Source organism: Crocuta crocuta, unplaced genomic scaffold (genome assembly GCF_008692635.1).
Source record: "Crocuta crocuta isolate KB4526 unplaced genomic scaffold, BGI_CrCroc_1.0 scaffold337, whole genome shotgun sequence".
In the NCBI taxonomy this organism is placed as follows: Eukaryota; Metazoa; Chordata; class Mammalia; order Carnivora; family Hyaenidae; genus Crocuta; species Crocuta crocuta.
In genome coordinates this window covers 4959703-4980130 of record NW_027528873.1, presented here as the reverse complement: position 1 = coordinate 4980130, position 20428 = coordinate 4959703, and the positions used below count along the sequence as shown (strand labels likewise).

Here is a 20428-nt window from a genome sequence, read left to right as displayed (position 1 = left end):
TTTGTCAGGTTTCTTGTTTGTTTGATTTGTTTGTACTTTTGCGTGTTTTTGTTCCCTGTTCATCTGTTTTCCTTTCCAGGGCTACCTCAAGTAACAAATCAAAACGCACATGATGGAGGGTCCAAAATATCAGCACGAGTAGGGAAATAAAATAACCAAAGTCACCACAACAACAGAGACCAAGGGACGCCCTTAAAAGAACACTTTCTGAATGGCCAGAGCCTGGAAAGTCTATCAGCCTCCTTTAATACAGCAGTACTTGCAAGTGCAGAGTGCATAACAAGCCTTTAAAATTTACAAGAGACAGAAAGCGAGCCAAAATGATGAAAGGGAAGAACTCTCCTCAAAAAAAATTCCAGGAAGAAGTGATAGCTAAAGAATTGCTCAAAACAGATATAAGCAACATAACTGAACAATAATTTAGAACAAGAGTCATAAAATTAATCACTGGGCTTGAAAAGGGCATAAAAGACAGCAGAGATGCTATTGCTACAAAGACTATGAGTCTTAAAAATAGTTATGAATTAAAAAATGCTATAAATGAAGTGTATAATAAAATGGAAGCGGCCACTGCATGAAGTGAAGAAGCAGAGAGGAAAATAGTGATTTAGAAAATACAATTATAGAAAAAGAGGAAGCCAAGAAAAAGAGAGATAAATTGATTCAGGAGTACAAAAGGAGATTTCAAGAACTGAATAATGCAAACGGAACAATATCCGTATCATAGGAATTCCAGAAGAAGAAGAGAGAAAAAAAAGGGGCTGAAGGAACACTTGAAAAAACCATAGCCAAGAATTTCCCTAACCCGGAGAAGGAAACAGACATTGAAACCCAAGAGGCACAGAGAACTCCCTTCAGATGTAACTAGAATCGATCTTCTGCATGACATATCATAGTGAAACTGGCAAAATATAAGGACAAAGAGAGGATTCTGAAAGCAGCTAGGGATAATCAGCTCCTAACATACAAAGGTAGACACATAAGGGTAGTAAAAAGACGTACTGAAACTTGGCAGGCCAGAAAGGAATCGCAGGAAATCTTCAATGTGACGAACAGGAAGAATATGGAGCCAAGAATCCTTTATCAAGCAAGCCTGTCATTCAGAATAGAAGGGGAGATAAAGATTTTCCCAAACAAACAAAAACTGAAGGAATTCATCACCACTAAACCACCTGTACCAGAAATCCTAGGAGGCACTCTACGAGGGAAATGTTGCAAGGAACACAAAGTACCAGAGACACCACTACAAGCATGAATCCTACAGAGAATGCAATGACTCCAAACCCATAGTTTTCAATAATAACCCTGAATGTAAATGGACTCAATGCCCCAATCAAAAGACCTAGGGTAGCAGAATGGATAAAAAAAACAAAATCCATCTATTTGCTGTCTACAAGAAACGGATTTTAGACCTAAGGATACCTTCGGATTGAAAGTGAGGAGTTGGAGAAATATCTATCATGCTACTGGAAGTCAAAAGAAAGCTGGAGTAGCCATACTTGTATCAGACAAACTGGACTTTAAAGTAAAAGCAGTAACAAGAGATGAAGAAGGGTATTACATAATAATTACAGGGTCTATCCATAAGGAAGAACTAACAATTAAAAATGTCTACACACTGAATTTGGATAAACTCAAATACATAAAACAATTAATCACAAACATAAGCAGTCCTATTGATAAGAATGTGCTAATAGCAGGGGACTTTTAATACTCCACTTACAGTAATGGATAGATCAACTAGACAGAAATCACTAATGAAACAATGGACCTGAATGACACATTGGACCACATGGACTTGACAGATATATTTAGAACTCTACTTCCTGAAGCTATGGTATTCACTTTCTTCTTGTGCACATGGTACATTCTCTAAGACAGATCACATACTGGGACTCAAAGCAGCCCTCAATAAATATATAAGAATTGAGATCATATCATGCATGTTTTCAAATCACAATGCTATGAAACTTGAAACCAACCACATGAAAAAGTCTGGAAAACCTACAAAAGCATGGAGGTTAAAGAATGCCCTACTAAAGAATGAATGGGTCAACCAGGCAATTGGAGAAGAAATTTAAAAATATGTGGAGACAAATGAAAATGAAAATACAACAATCCAAACTCTTTGGGATGCAGCAAAAACAGGCCTAAGAGGAAAATACATTGCAATCAATGCCTATCTCAAGAAAGTAGGAAAAGCACAAATACAAAATTTAACAGTGCGCCCAAGGGAATTAGAAACAGAGCAGCAAGAACACCTCATAATCCAGCAGAAGAAGAGAAATAATAAAGATCAGGGCAGAAATAAACAATATAGAATCCAAAAAACAGTTGAACAGATCAGTGAAACCAAGAGTTGGTTTTTTGAAAAAATAAAATTGATAAACCTCTAGCCAGGCCTCTCAGAAAAGAGAAGGCACCCAAACAGACAAAATCATGAATGAAAATGGATTTATTATGACAAAGCCCTCAGAAATACAAGCAATTATAAGGGAGCACTACGAAAAATTATATGCCAACAAACTGGACAACCTAGAAGAAATGGACAAATTCCTAAACACTCACACACTACCAAAACTCAAACAGGAAGAGATAGAAAATCTGAACAGACACATAACTAGTGAAGAAATTGAATCAGTTATCAAAAATCTCCCAACAAATAAGAGCCAAGCTTCCCTGAGGAATTCTACCAGACATTTGAATCAGAGTTAATACCCATTCTTTTCAAGCTGTTCCAAAAAATAGAAGTGGAAGGAAAACTTCCAAACTCATTCTACAAAGCTAGCATCACTTTGATTTCCAAGCCAGACAGAGACCCAATAAAAAAAGAGAACTACAGGACAATATCCCTGATGAATATGGATGCAAAAATCCTCAACAAGATATTAGCAAATCAAATTCAACAGCATATAAAAAAATTATCCACCATGACCAAATGGGATTCATTCCTGGGTTGCAGGGCTGGTTCAATATTCGCAAATCAATCAAAGTGATATATCACATTAACAAAAGAAAAGAACCATATGATCCTGTCATTAGATGCAGAAAAAGAATTTGACAAAAAAATACAGTATCCTTTCTCAATAAAGACCCTCGAGAAAGTCAAAATAGAAGGAACTTACCGAAACGCCATAAAAGCCATTTAAGAAAAGCCCATAGTTAATATCACCCTCACTGGGGGAAAAACTGAAAGCTTTCCCCCTGAGGTCAGGAACAAAACAGAGTTATCCACTCTCACCACTGTTGTTTAACATAGTGTTGGAAGTCCTGGCATCCTCAATCAGACAACAAAAGGAAATAAAAGGCATCAGAATTGGCAAAGTAATGTCAAACTTTCACTTTTTGCAGACGACATGATTCTCTACATGGAAAACCCGACAGACTCCACCAAAAGTCTGCTGGAACTGATCCATGAATTCACCAAAGTTGCATGGTACAAAATCAACATACAGAAATTGGTTGCATTTTTATACACCAATAATGAAGCAAAAAGAAAAATCAAGAAACTGATCCCATTCACAATAGCACCAAAAGATGTAAAAGATCTGTATGCTGAAAACTATAGAAAACTTATGAGGAAGACACAAACAAATGGGAAAACATTACATGCTCATGGATTGGAAGAATAAATATAGTTAAAATGTGATTACTACCCAAAGCAATCTACACATTCAATGCAATCCCAATCAAAATTGCACCAGCATTCTTCTCAAAACTAGAACAAACTATCCTAAAATTTGTATGGAACCACAAAAGACCCCAAATAGCCAAAGTAATATTGAAGAAGAAAACCAAAACGGGAGGCATCACCATCCCAGACTTTAGCCTCTACTACAAAGCTGTCATCATCAAGACGGTATGATATTGGCATAAAAACAGACATATAGACCAATGGAATAGAATAGAGGACTCAGAATTGGATCCACAAATGTCTGGCCAATTAATCTTTGACAAAATGGGAAAGAGAATCCAATGGAAAAAAGACAGCCTCTTTAACAGATGGTGCTGGGAGAACTGGACAGCAACACGCAGAAGAATGAAACTAGATCATTTTCTTACACCATACACAAAAATAAACTCAAAATGGAAGAAGAACCTGAATGTGAGACAGGAAACCATCAAAACCCTAGAGGAGAAAGCAGAAAACAACCTCCTCGACCTCAACTGCAGAAATTTCTTACTCGACACACCTCCAGAGGTAAGGGAATCAAAAGCAAAATGAACTACTGGGACCTCAACAAGATAAAAAGCTCCTACACGGCAAAAGAAACAATCAACGAAACTAATAGGCAACCGACGGTATGGGAGAAGATAACTGCAATGACATATCAGATAAAGGGCTAGTATTCAAAATCTATAAGGAATTCACCAAGCTCCACACCCAAAAAAACAAATAATCCAGTGAAGAAATGGGCAGAAGACATGAACAGACACTTCTCCAAAGAGGACATCCAGATGGCCAACAGACGCGTGAAACGATGCTCAGCATCTCTCCTTATCAGGGAAATACAAATCAAAACCACACTGAGATACCACCTCACGCCAGTCAGAGGGGCTAAAATGAGCAAATCAGGAGACTCTAGATGCTGGCGAGGATGTGGAAAAACGGGCACCCTCTTACACTGCTGGTGGGAACGTAAACTGATATAGCCCCTCTGGAGAAAAGTGTGGAGGTTCCTCAAAAAATTAAAAATAGAACTCCTCTATGACCCAGAATTATCACTCCTAGGAATTTACCCAAGGGATACAGGAGGCTGATGCATAGGGGCACATGTACCCCAATGTTCACAGCAGCACTTTCAACAATAGCTAAATCACAGAAAGTGCGTAAATGTCCATCAACTGACGAATGGACCAAGAAGATGTGGTTCATCTATACAATGGAATACTACATGGCAATGAGAAAGAATGAAATCTGGCCATTTGTAGTAACATGGATGGAACTCGAGGGTGTTATGATAAGTAAAATAAGTCAGACACAGTAAGACAGATACCATATGTTTTCACTCATATGTCGAATAGGAGAAACTTAACAGAGGACCATAGTGGAGGGGAAGGGGAAATATAGTTAAGGAGAGGGAGGGAAGCAAACCATATGAGACTTTTAAAAACTGAGAACAAACTGAGGGTTGATGGGGGTGGGAGAGAGGGGAAAATGAGTGATGGGCATGGAGGATGGCACTTGTGATGAGCACTGGGTGTGATATGGAAACCAACTTGACAATAAACTATAATTTAAAAAATAAAAATAAAATAAAATTACCTGGGCGGGGGGAGGTGAATGGCTCAGTCATTAAGTGTCTTACTCTTGATTTTGGCTCAAGTCATAATCTCATGGGTTTTTGAGATCAAGCCCCATGTGGGGCTCTGCACTGACAGAAAGAAGCCTTTTTGGGGTTCTCTCTCTCTCTCTCTTCTTTCTCTGTTCCTCCCCCACTTGCATGTGCTAGCTCTCTGTTTCTCTCTCAAATAAACATTTAAATATATAAATAAGATAGGTAAATAAACAAATAAATAGACCATGAATCAAAAATGAAAAGACAAGCCACAGGCCACAAGAAATATTTGCAAAAAACATATCTGATAAAGGACTCTGTATATAAAGTACACAAAGAACACTTAAGACTGAACAATAAGAAAAGAACACAATTAAAAAATAAGCAAGAGACTTGAACAGACCTCTCACAAAAGAAGATACACAGATGACAAATAAGCAAATAAAGAGTTGTACAACATCATATATCACTGGAACTGCAATTAAAGCAACAATGAGATACCATTACATACCAATTAGAAAGGCTATAATCCAAACCCTAACAATATCAAATGCTAGTGAGGATGTGGAGCAACTCTCATTCACTGACAATAAGAATGCTGAATGATGGAGGTACTTTGGAAGATAGCTTGGCAGTTTCTTATAAAAGTAAACATATTCTTAGCATATGATGCAGCAATCACACTTCTTTGTATTTATCCAATGAGTTGAAAACTTATGTCCACACAAAAACATGTACATGAGTGTGTATTAACAGCTTTATTCATAACTGCCAAAATTTGGGAGCAGTTAAGATGTCTTTCAGTAGATGAATGGATAAACTGCAGTAAATTCATACAATGAAATATTGTTCAGTATTAAAAAGATATGCACTGTCAAGCCATGATAACACATGAAGGAAACTTAAATACATATTACTAAGTGAAAGAATCCAATGTGAAAAGGCTACATACTATATGATTCCAATTATATGACATTACAAACAAGTTAAAACCATTAAGACAATTAATAAAAAAATCATTGGTTGCCAGGGATTTGGGATGAGGGACGGATAAACTGGTGTAATATAGGGGATTTTTAGGGTACTAAAACTATTTTGTATAAAACTATAAATGGTGCGTACATGTCTTATACATTTGTCAAAACCTTTAGAATGTACAACACCAAGAGTGAACCCTAATCATCTGGGTGATAATTATATGTCAATGTTTGTTCATCTATTGTATCAAATATATCACACAAGTGAGGAATGCTCATCTTCAGGAAGCTGGGGAGAGAGTGAATTTGGGAGTATGTAGAACTCTGTACTTTTTGCTCAGTTATGTTAAACCTAAAACTTCTCTTAAAAATGAATAATAATAACAATAATCAACAAAATCACAAAATAAATTAGGAAGTATCTTGAACATACCTATATTAAAAAGAAAGTAAAATCTAAAATCAATAAGCTAAATTTTTAACTTAAGAAGCTAGAAAAAGAAGAGCAAATCAAACCCAAAATAAATACAAAGAGATAATAAAAATACAGGCAGAAGCAATAAAAAAATGGAAAAACAGTAGAGAAGATGAATGAAATTAATGTTTCTTGGAAGAGATCAATAAAACTGACAAGCCTTTAAGTAGATTAGGAATCAGCAAACTTACTTTGTAAATGGCTTGATAATAACCATTTTAGGCTTATGAGAACTACTCATCCTTACTGTTATATAGTGATAGCAGCAACAGACTTTAAATTAATGAATGGGTGGCTATATCTTAATAAAACTTTATTTGTAAAAACTGTCGGTGGGCTGGATAGGACCTGAAGACTGTAGTTGGGCAATCTCTGAGCTACAATGACCAATAAAAAGAGAAAACACAAATATCAAAATAAAAAAAGATCCTACAGAAAGGAAAATATTAAAGGAATATGAGCAACTTTATGACAAATTAGATAACACTGATAAAATGGACAGATTCATAGCCCATCACAAATTAGCAAAACAGATTCAAGAATAAGCAGAAAATCCAAAGAATCCTATATTAACAAAATTGACTTAGAAATTTAAAGCCATCCTGTCAAGGAGAAATCTAGACCCAGATGACTTCACTGATGAATTCTATCAAACATGTAAGGAAGAAATAATTTCAGTTCTAAACAATATTATGTCAGAAAATAGAGGAGGTGGACATATTCAAAACTTATTTTATGAGATCAGTGTTATACCGATATCAAAGCAAGACAAACACATCATAGGAAAAGGAAGCTATAGAATACTATCCCTCATGAACATAGACACAAAAATACTTAACATATTAGCACAATGAATTCGTTAACACCTAAGGTGGATTATATAACACAACCACATGGAGTTTATCCCAGGAATGCAATGTTAATTTGACATCCAAACATAAATGAATATAATAAACATATTAATAGAATAAAGAACAAATACCATATGAGCATCTTAATAGATAGAAGAAAAGCATTTGCCAAAAATCCCAAATCAATTCATGATTTTTAAAAAATCCTCAAAAACTAGAAATATAAAGGAATTTACTCATTCTGATAAAGAAAATCAATGAAAAACTTACTAACATTATACTTAAAGCTTTAAGTTAGCTTAAAGCTAACATTATACTTAATGTCAAAGGACTGAATTCTTTTGCAGATAGAAACTCCAGAACAAAGCAAGAATATTCACTCTTACTAACTACATTTAACAGGATACTGGAGGTTCTAGCCAGTACAATAATGCAAGAAAAATGAAGGCCTAAAAAGTAGAAAAGAAGTAAAACTGTCTCTATTTACAGATGATATAATCTTATATGTAAAAAAATCCTTAGGAATCTAAAAAGCCAGCAAAGAAACAAAAAACCCTATTAGGACTAAGAAGTGATTTTAGCAAGATGACAAGATACAAAACTAGTATACAAAAAAATCTGCTTTATTTCTATATACTAGCAATTCAAGCAAGTATTTTTGTAAAAATTGATAATTCATTCTAAGCTTTGTCTGCAAATGCAAAGGACACACTATAACCAAAAATTTTTTAAAAACCCAAAAACATAAAAGATGAAAGACTTAAATTACCTAATTTTATTTCATTTTACTTTATTTTATTTTGTTTTGTTACAAGTTTTTATTTAAATTCCAGTTAGTTAACATATAGTGCAATATTAGTTTCAGGAGTAGAATTTAGTGATCATATAACACCCAGTGCTCACTGCAAGCATCCTCCTTAATACCCATCTCCCATTTAACCCATCCCCACCCCGCCTACCTCCTCTCCAGCAACCCTCAGTTTGTTCTCTATAGTTAAGAGTCTGTTTTATGGTCTGTCTTTCTCTTTTCTTTCTCTAAAAGATTTCAGAACAAAGCCTTTTCCCCACCTCAGATGAAGCCAGGTTGAGTGTTCTCTCCAGGTCCACCTCCTCTACCCTCAGCTGCTCCAACTACACAGATATTTAACAAGCATACAATCTGGACATATTTATATTTAATATTAATAAAGGATTTCAAAACTAGAAGAAGTCTTAAAGACCATTTCTGTTGGTCATTTTATAGACCAGTCATTTTAAAACTAAAAACTTAAATGAAAAGCCATAGTTATCAACCTGATCTTATCAAAAGAAACACAGATCTCACTGTAAATGAACTTGAAAATAGAAATATTTTCCAGTGCAACCTCTGAAAATAAACATTAAATTGATTCCCAGGAGACTTTCTCAATTTATGGATTATCACTATCTGTCAATCCACCAAAGATATAATCCTAAAGTAAGGAAGGAGTGAGGGTGAATAGTTTGCAGCTTTAAAGCTAATTTCATATACTATAAGAACAGCTTGTCAATGGGCTTCTTAGGACTTCCAACCACGTTTCCATAGTAAATATTATACACAGTATAANCTGAAAATTAGATTCTCAAATCTAGCCTAGAACCTTATACAACATGCCCTTGTATGTGATCTTGCTCAACCTGTCCAAAATGGGATACTTTCTTGTTCATTTTCTCCTGGGGAGAAAGGGAAGAGAAAAAGATTTGAATATTGTGTGAAAGGGGAAGTAAGAGGAATAATAAGTTAAATATTTAGTCAGAAAATACTTATTTCCTTATAAATAAGAAGGGGTATCTCCACTCTTTCCACTATTTAGAAATTCTCTAAGATTAATAAACTCTGCTTTCAAAAAAGAAATAGTGTCTTCAAGCCCCACTAGCAGAAGTAAGAGGTAAACCTTATTCATAATTTGAAGGATTTTCCTAATTATTCATCATTTAGTAAACATTTTTTAAAAATGTAAAACTTATACTAAGCAAAGAACTAGAAGATTAGCTTCCATAACGCATTCCAGTACCATATTTCTTAAAAACTGCATAGAAAGAAAAACAATAAAAATTTCACTGACATATACCTTACTGTATCACACACCTATTCATCAAAACCTTAACCTTCTAACCTGGAATGTCGGAGGCTGTCCTTTTTGTTTTTTGCAGAACACAATGTGCATTCACAGCCAACTGCATGGGGCTTGGGTAGAGATACATCCTGTTTTAACAGCATTGTAAGAATTTCATAGTTGTTACGATGAGCAGCTAAAATGACAGGTGCAACATCCATAGTTGTTGAATACTCAGGATTCTGAATTCGCTCCATTAGTTTCTGAAAAATATTTATATAAATGTCCAAAATTATTATTTATGACTTCAAAACAACATATTTATCTGAAAATGAAATGAAAAAATCAGAATGCACAAAGAACTTAAGAATTATTTTAAGAAATATGATAACATGTTACCAGGACTAAATTTTTTTTGAAACCTGAAAACTCAATTTTAATTAATAAATGCAATATAATCATGACAGTCAAAAATCTTCAATAGGATACATTCATACAACTAGAGTTCTTTTTATTACAAAGAAGTGAAGATACTTAGAGAAATACTTCAGAAAAAAGTGTTTAATTTTCACAAGATTATGGAAACATGCATGACAATGATAAAGAACAAGAATCTTAGAAAAAGAATATAAAGGAAAAACAGAAATGTTAAAAATTGACAGAGTATAAATGCATGAGAAAAATTCTAAAACTTCCATCTCTATGGGAAATCTTGCCACACTGATAGCAGTGAAGCTGCCTGAAAGGGATAAGTAAATAGGAAGCACTCTTCATTTTGTATAATTCTCTACATATTCCCAATCATTTCTTATACTACTTCCTGTTACAAAGGCACAAAAACACTAACAATCATAACCACTATTAATAAGTCAGTCCTGAAACTGTTAGGCACTTTACATTTATCACCTCATTTAATCCCGTTAGCCTGCAAAATTGAGCATTATAATCCCCATGAAGAAACTGAGGCTCAGAGAAGTTAATGCGCCCAAGCTATATAACAGAGTGGCAAAACGCAGATCAGAACTCAGGTCTGTATTACACCGTAGCCTGAGCTGCTTTCACTACATGGGCTCATGGGCCTGGTTATGGCATGACATGTAAAAAGAAACATTAGTAAATAAAGAATCAGGGTTAAATAAAATGGTTGATTACTTTATGACTATTGCATATTCTTCCCAATATTTCTCAGTTTTTCACACAGGTTTTCCAGAGAGCTGCTTAATTCTATTGTATAAGCTTATCAAGTTCACAGAAGTTTCTGGTAATTTTTATTAATATCATAAAAGTAATATGCACACATTATATAATATCCAAAAATATAGAAAAGCAGAAAGAATAAACATTCCCATATTCCTCCTACACAAAATAACATTTTACAGTATCTCTTCTAGACCTTTCTCTATTATACCTCCTTCTAAGGACATCTTTGGCATAAGCGATTTGGCATCAATAATTAAAAACAATGGTCTTTAATATTTTGAAGTCCAAGGACCATTTTAATAATCTCATAAAGCTACAGCCCAGGGGTTCCACAGTGACTCAGTCAGTTGTCTGACTCTTGGTTTCCCTTCAGGTCATGATCTCACAATTCATGGGTTGAGACCCATATTGGGCTCCATGTTGACAGCACAGAGCTCTCTTGAGATTCTCTCTTTCTCCCTTTCTCTTTGTCGCTCCCGCATTTGTTCTCCTTCTCTCTCTGTTGCTCTCTGTTGAAGGGGATGGGGGGGAAGCACAAAAAAGCTATAGCCCAGAATTTCTGGGAAATAAAATTTGTGAATTTAGAATTTAGTATGCAATTTAAGAAAATTCATAGATCTATGTTCAAGATATTTTGTTTATTTAAATAACACTATCACAAACATCTTTATAAATACAGTGTTTTTTTTAAATTTAGGATAGACTTATTAACCACAGAACCCCTGAAGTCGAATAATAGGTCTAAAGGCCATGAACAGTTTTGAAGCTTTTAATATATATTATCAAAATTCTTTTCATATTTTACATTGCCAATAATATAGGAATGTACCCATTTCACACTTCAGCTAGGCTGCACTAGGCATACAAGGGAAAAAAACTACTATGAAATATTAATTTACTTTCTTTTGATTATTACTAGTAAAATTTTAATATTTTTGACATACTTAGCTTTTTTCTTCTTTTATGAATATTTATTTATATACTTCCCATTTATTTACTGGAGATTTTAAATTAATGAATTTGTTTAAAAATAAGAAAGAAATCTTAAAATTTAGCCCTTTCTCTCCTTATTACTGTTTATAAAGACAAGAAAATTGTATTTAACTCCTTAAAAGAAAAATGTCCTCATTTTTCCTATAAAACATACTTAACAACATGAAAAACATTTTTAGAAGATTAAAATTCATAATTTAATTGCTCATTATATCATCTACATGTTACCAAAAAAACACACCCAACCTGTATTACAAAGTCAAAATTTATCAAAAGACAATTTTTATAAACCAAAAATACAAAATGAATTCACTGAAATGATTTTAAAAAGTATATATAAATCTATTTGACATTGCCTGTCAAGAAGTATTAGGGTTGTTAAAATGTGATCTTGCCATCACTGGAAGTACTTAAGCAAAGGCTGGATAAGCCTTTTTGTTAGAAATGAAATACAAAGTGTTTTTCACTGAGTAGATGAAGACTACCATGGCCTTACAACTCAAGATTCGACTGGAAGTAGTAATACTGATAAAAGAATGCCAGTCAGCTGCTCCAGTACCCTGGCAAGCTACACCCCTACTCCCTGCCAAGAAAGTAAAGGGGTTAAAATACTAGAAAGTAGAATAAGTATACCAAAATGTAATCATGACTGCAGACAGGTGACAGAAAATTGAATAGGATTCTAGATATTTCTGACCCTTTGGACACGGGCTGTATTCTTGGCCATTTTTTCTCTGATCCTGTGGGTCTCTCGCCACAACTTAAACTAGTTGGTACACTCCTCTGGAGAAAGTCATGCTTACACAAACTTTGTAATATCTAAATGAAAGTAAAATATTTCAGTTAATATGTGATAAAGTATGCAATTTAGCAGAGTTGCTCATTGCTCTGAGATAATGGCAGATAATCTGCAACCAAGTTCTAATTCTTTCGTAAAACAGTATTTTTCTGAGTATAGTCAGTTTACCAGCAATTATTTAAACTGCTTGTTTTACTATCTCCTCACCAATAATGAAGGTTATAATTGTTAAATTTTGATATATAACAAATATATCACTTTTACAGTAGAATTTGATTAGTGACTATCTTCCTAATTACAAAAGCAATAAAAAATAAATAAACGGAGTAAGACAAAAAATAACCTTAATTTAGCAACGAGATGACTGTTGTTAAGTAACATTTTGCTACATTTCATAGTTCCTTATTTGTGCATATTTTTAACTTTGGACCATATATTATATGTCCAGTTTACTATTATCATTTTTTTTCACTTCCTATGTCATATTTGTTCAGGTTACTATATATTCTTTTAAAAATACCATTTTAATATATGTGTAATTATCACTATTTCTAATCTTTTATTTGCAGATATTTACATTGTGTCATATGGGTTTATTCATTGCTACAAATAAGATCGCAGTTAACATATTTGTCCACATTTCTGCAGTTCCTAGAGGAGGAAGCACTAATCTAAAGAATATGAATATCTTTCTTGTTTATGAAACATTCTGCCAAATTGCTTTCTAAAATATCCTCTCAACTGTACTACTCCCTTGCCATCAATCATCATTTTTAAAAATGTTCACTAATTTGATAAGCAAAAATTAGTATTTCATATTTTATTGGTAGTAAGTTTTAATCTTTTCTGAGATTTTTTTCATGTTCTTTTCTGATCTTGATATTTTGCATCAATTTGTCAATTATTAAGATAATTAATTCATGATATATACAGGAAATATCTTTTCCAGTTATCCATCTGCATTCTAAATGTTTTCAATGTCTGAATTTCAGAAATTTAACTTCCATATAGCCAAAGGCTGTGCCATTGCTTTTTGTGATTTTAGTCCTTTGCTTTTATGTTTAGAAAGTCTTTCCACTCCTAATCACGTAAATATTCACCTACATTTTCTTCCAGTTTTATGGTTTCACTGTATATATTTAATTCTTAAATCCATTTGGAAACTAATCTGAATTTTCAACTTAATCTATAGAATGTTCAAAACTAAAAATATTGATCCACACTGACAAAATTATGGAAATAGCACTAATTTTAAAAAGGTCTCTTGAAAGCAATATTAATTATTCTTGCAAGTGTCTACTTACTTTAAAATAATTTACAGAGTAAAAAAAATCTATTTCTTTAGAACAAAATAAATTTGGGGGAAGAAAAAATGGCAGTGGGGCAGGAGATCTATTTTGGTTTAAAAATCCAAATTAATAAATATTTAAGAGTACTAACTACTATAGTTGGTCTTGATGATCGTTTTGGTCGATGATTAAGTAGTATATCAACAGCTCCCACTACTTCAGAGTCGATTGCCACCAAAAGTGCATCTGCGGACTTTAAAAAAAAAAAAGGTTAAAAATGAAAATGGAGGATAAAAAGGTAAACTATTTATTTTTACTAATTTGTAAATAAAACTCTTCAAATTTAAACTGTATCATATACAGTAATATTAAATATTTAAAAATTTAGACTGTCCAAATAAATAGTACATTTGCTGGCCTTAGCAGTACTTTTGTGTACCACAACACACACAAGTTTCTGTCCTTGTTTCACTGCATAAATCGGTGAAATAATAAATGCTTAAAGAGAAGGGTTTATTAATGGGTCCATGCCATATTTAAAGTTGAAAATTTTTTCAAGATCTTTACTTTTGAACTTTGAACCAAAAGAAGCTTAATATTCCAGATGTATTAAAGAAATTGCCAAAGACTATTACTACTGGTACAGTATGTTCAGTCTAATAAAAATGATCATCAATGCAACCATGAGGATAAGGGGAGCCCTCTGTTCTCAACTTTAAACCATACATGTCTGACTGAAATGGTACAAATTTGACATTGATATTAGCAGTCTTATCAAGTAAAAGCCACAAAAAAACTAGGCCACCAATGTCCTTAGCGACAAGAGTGAGAAGTGACTTTATAGTTTTAATCCCAAACTATGGTTCATTTTGAAACTCCAACTCTGACTGGAAGAAAAAGTAAATAGAAGCTGAGAAACAGGGGCTTTCCAACACTCTGCAACAAAGTCCACAGTCCTCTTATGATACTTGGCAACTATGACATCAGGTTTCTGGGTTTCTTTCTCTTTCCTTTTTTTTTTTTTTTTTAATCTGTTTTGTTTTGTCTTAAGGAAGGCTATAAAGGGAGAAGGGAAACATGGGGATAAATAATGTTTTAATCTTAAAAAAATGACCTGATTGTTTTCAATCTGTACACTTTAAAAACTGTTATAGTCTTTAACAACCATCTCTATCAACATTCTCTCTCTTAAAAATGAAACTATATTAGCTCCTTAGTATTCTTTGTAGCTTAAAAGAATAAAGCTTCCATCCACTTTCTCCAGATGTCAAAAATAGGACTAAAAGACAGACTTTATCTGGATATCTAAAAATAGGACTAAGGACACCAAAGGAAGAATTGGGGGCCACATTCAATCATTAGGAACTGCCTATACATTTCCACAGTAAAAACTCCTCACTCTAATGAGAAATTTATTTTATTCCTTAAAACTTTTAGGGTTCACTGGGCTGTAGGCTGTTCTTTGAATCTAGCTACATTATTATTCTTCTACTTTGCAAACATTTCTCTTCAGTTTTTACCATACTTGGTCAGGTGAAGCAAACAAAAAGAATTATATGTTCATTACTACTAAACATTTATGATTAATTTTAACCTATAAAGCTAACTATAGTAATAGCACTGCTCTTCAAGTCAAAGTATCAGTCAACTCCAAGTATCTGAAACATAGCCATGGATCCAATTACTATATTGAGCTGTCACAAACTAACTTCATGGGCATTATTTCCCAGAAGGAATTGCCTCAACCATACCGACTTAGAGTTGTCTATAAATGAAGGAAAAGTGGCTTTCCCAAGTATTCTCCAGGTTTTTACTAAATAAGGAGACATCTAAGTTAAAACTAAGAAAGTAGAAAGAAATGAAGAAAAAATTGCTAAAAATTGACCGCTGAAAAGATAAACTATCAATATAGCAAAATTACTATCAATACAGAGCAGTCTGAAGCCATATAATGTAAGGAGAAACCTGTTAATATTTTCAGATTACATACAGCAATGTAAAACAATTACGTTCTCAATGATTCTCATTTATGATGGTAAAGTTAAATTATATTCAGATACACTATTTTGTGAAGAATAAAAAAAGATTCATGTTAAATCTTTCAATGCTTAAAAGGATAAGCTTCAGGTATAAAGCTATTTGTGTAAATAAGTCATGTAAAAAATGAGTTACCATTAACTTATTCTGCACAAATGGTATTTACTTGATAAATTAAAGGAAGTTCTCAATGGGAAAAGTTTTAAATTATTTTCAAAATATCGGTAGGACAAAATGTCCTCATTAGTTCTGTTTCCCAATTTCTCACAAATATTTGACCATCCTTCCCTTATTACAATGTATTCAGTGCGTATACTTATTATGTATTAATGAAGTTGCTTGCTATATTCCTTCTCATCTCAGAATACGTCTTTTCAACAATTCCCATACTCTTTCCTCTAAGCTCAAAGAAGCTTCTTATTTCCTTTCCACAGCTGGAAAGTTACTTAATCTTTTTGTATGTTGGTTTCCTCCTCTACAATATGAAAAGAATAATAGTACCTATCTCATAGAGTTTGGTATTCTATTTAGTGTTCTTCTGTCTTCTATAGGAACTTGGTCCTCTGCTTACAGAAATAACAGTCCTAGCTTCCATCTCCCAAAAAATGAAATACTTCCTCACTCTTTGCTAACTTGATTTGATCCTTTCTTTTACTTCTTCCTCTCACTTTGTCAAACTTCTCAAATTCATGCATATCATTTTCTCTAACTCTACTGATGCAAGTTTCAAAGTCCAATGGCCTTTTCTACTCCCTCAGTTTCTTTGATTTCTAAGCAACACATTAAAACTCTTTGGTGTTCACAATGCTGCACTATCCCAAACTCCTTTAATGGAACCTTTTCCTTCTACTGCCTTCTATTAGTGTAGATGTTCCCTGAGAAAGGATCAGCACGAGCCGTTTGCTCTCCCCTCTGTAATTTCATCCTTTCATGATGCAGGTGACCATCCCATGTCCATGACTGCTTTCTCTCTCCAGCCTGACCTCTTCCTAGAGATGTAATCTTCATCTGTAACTGTGTATTGAAGACTGCCTGAAATCCTCCAAATAAGTAAGACTAAAACCAGAATTCACATTTCTCTGCCCCAAGCCTGACTTAACTTCCTTTCTTTCATCCTTCTCCCAGCCACCTATGTTTAACATTTCCAAATCATCCTGGACTCCTTTTTTTAATTCTCCTTTCCACATTTAAATAGTAAGTTCTATCAATTCTTCCTTTATAACATCTTTCACATCTGCCATTTTTTTCTCCTATTCTTATAGCTACTATTCTAGTTCAGGCTTTAACCTCTTCATATCTGGATTACTGTAAAAACTGTTCACCCAAGCTATGGCCTTCCCCACTTTCCATTTTTTAATCTATACTGAACACAGCCACTAGAGTGGTTTTCCTAAAATACTACTGGACAGATCACATCCTTTCTCAAAAATCATTTAATGACCCCACTATCTATAAACCCAAATTCCTTAGCCTGGCATTCAGACCCTTTTCATTAGTTTTTATTTTTCCAGATATTTCCCACTACCATCCAGCCCAAATATTTTCCTCAGAAGGCTAAATTAACCATTGTCTCAAAAATATACACTGCATGTGCCTTTGTTTACGTCCTTCTCCACATCTCCTATTCCAGAGCTATCTATATATTTTTGAGAGTAGTTTCAATAGTAGGTAAAAGCATGGACTCTGGAGCCAAAACCTGGGTTCAAATTCCAGGTCTGCCATTTTTGTACTGTCTTTGGGCAAGTTACTTAATCTTTTTGTATGTTGGTTTCCTCCTCTATAATACAGAAATAATAATAGCACCTATCTCATAGGGCTGTGGTGAGGATAAAGGAAGTGAATATATTTAAGGTTCGTGGCACACAATGGCACTACATAAATACTGGTAATTATTAATGTTTGAAGGTTGAGCTTAACTGACACTCTTCCATGAAACCTTGATAGCAGATACACAATGATTTTCTTTTTTCTATGTTTCCAAAACATATGTTGTAAAGCACAAAAGTTTAAGCATAAAACATGGTTTTTCAATAGAGACGTTATTGACATTTGGGGTCAGATAATTTTTTGTTGTGGAGGCTGTCTTGTTCACTGCAGGATGTTTAGCAGCCTTTCTACCCTCCACCTACTGCATGTCAGTAGTGGTCCATCCACCAGTTGCGAAACCAAAAATGCCTCCAGGTATTATCGAATGTCCTCTGGGGAGCAAAATTGTCCATGTGAGAGCCACTAGCATAACATAAGACAAAATACATGAAAGGACTTTTAACCTCAAAATAATACACAAGAGTCAAGTATTATTACCACTCAGTACTTATCAAATACACTTCTGCATTTTTTAATTGACTGGAAATTCAAATGCACAGTTGACCATTGAAAAACACAGGGGTTAGGTAGGGATGCACATCCCCCACATAATCAAAAACCTGCATATAACTTTTGACTCCCTCAAAATTCAACTACTAATAGCATGGACCAGTCTTGCCAATAGCATAGTCAATTAATATATATTTTGCATGTGATGTATATTATATACTGTATTCTAACAATAAAGTAAGCTAGAAAAAAGAATGAAATTAAGAAAATCATAAGGTAGGGGAAATACATTTACAGCACTACACTGTAAAAAATCTACATATAAGTGGACCCATGCAGTTTAAAATTTGTATTGTTCAAGGGTCAACTATACTTTCATTGTCCAATTAGTTTTAATATCCTTTAGTACAGAACTCATGTTTTACTTACTCATTTCCACAATCACACCCAACCAAAGGCCTTGGATATCTGTTGATTGATAGGTAAGACAGAGACAACCTGAGACAGAACACAGTGAACTGGAAAGAGCATGGGATTTGCAGTCAGATGATCAGATTCAAATCTTGGCTTTCCCCTCACTTACTTTAGAACTTTGGGCAATTCATTAAAGTCTATGAGCCTCAGTTTTCTGATCTATAAAATGTAACAGCAATATACACTGGCTATGATGTTCAAATGTGATCAGAAGCCATGTATACTGCAGAATTATTATATACATAGGATCATGTACATAAAAAGATAAAAATGATTATTATACTGTAATACTTCTTTTATCCAGAATCATTTAGGTTTTTCTTTATAACTATTTTCTAGGTAACTGAAGCTTATGCCTTTAAGTGTTTCACTTTGAAATTTAAACTATATTGATGGAAATTTTGTTTTCAAAAGTACTATATTCTTCTTTCTACTAAAATAATAGATACTGAATATAATTTAACTTTTCCTCACTTATTCTGTGCCATTGTTATAAACATTGATTACCATCCTAACATACAACTTCTTCAGAGATTATCACATATGCAATGCTCTTGACCCCTTTATTAAAGAGAGTCATAGGTACTGTGCCCCATTTTGTCTCACTGCAGCCCTCATGACCCTTCTGTTGCCTCTCTAATTCTCCATGGATTAGAAGACTAAGTATTAGAAGTTTGTTAAAGTTGAAGGAGAGCTCCAGTACCCCACTGATTAATTTTTTCATAAATGGAAAAATTCATGGCATCTACTGCTCAGAGATGTTCTTCGTTACTTTCTGGCAGTTCTTGGTGGTGTTCTAGATAACTGAAATTGCTAGGAAGGCAATTTCTTTTTCTACTCTAAATATGCACATATAAAGTACCATATACTGTAATGCATATATATATACACACACACACACACAATAAAAATGCACACAGAATTAACATATTTTTAAAATTTTCTGTGAGTGCTTCCTAATGCCACTAAAATAAAAAGCCTCATTAATTTGAATCTACAATAGAGCAAACAATCATGCTATTTGAAAGAAAAAAAAAAGTGCAAGAATTCATGTGTTCCCATCATAAGCAAACCCAAAAGAAAAGGAAAATAATATTATTATATTTCCTTCAGAATCTCTTGACTGGATTCTTTCAAGACTTATATGAAAGCCTGCTTTTCTACCTGAACTGGTATGAAGACAAACAGAAAGGTCTAGATTTTCCAGTTAAAAAAATCTGTTCACCTTTTGTTATAAGCAAACACTAAACTTCAGACAAAAAGGAAAAATTAATAAAATTTAACAGGATAAAATTAAAGTCAAATTAAAAATTGCATTGTGAATCAGAAGCATTTTGTTCTTCTGTTTGTAAATTACATGGGCCACAGAAAAATCTGTTTCCCTGACACTTCCAGAACATTTGTACTATTTTTAGATCTATAATATAAATAGTAATAAGTAATAAAAACAAAGCCATCTTTAATATGTCATGATAATTTACCTCTGTCAGACGTTATAAAACATAAGGGAGGAAAAAGTAAAAATTGGGAGACAAAAAATAAGTCAGGTCGGAATATACCTTCATAAAAAGGCCTTTTTGAGGTATGTTTTTAAAACTTTTAGTGGCTCAAGACCAAATAAGGATGAAAGAAAGAAAAAAAAAACAAAACAAAAGAAGGACGA

The 20428-nt window shown here is 33.6% G+C and overlaps 1 protein-coding gene across 1 annotated transcript in view; it reads right to left on the bottom strand.

The window, feature by feature from the left end:
- TRPC1 (transient receptor potential cation channel subfamily C member 1) overlaps positions 1 to 20428 on the bottom strand; it is a 59988-nt gene that overhangs the window by 39277 nt on the left and 283 nt on the right. Inside the window, exons 2-3 of the mRNA XM_077756660.1 lie at positions 14090 to 14191; positions 9718 to 9920 (exon numbers count right to left, since the gene is read on the bottom strand). Of these exons, the coding sequence (XP_077612786.1) occupies positions 9718 to 9920; positions 14090 to 14191 (305 nt within the window). The remainder of the gene's footprint in view (positions 1 to 9717; positions 9921 to 14089; positions 14192 to 20428) is intronic.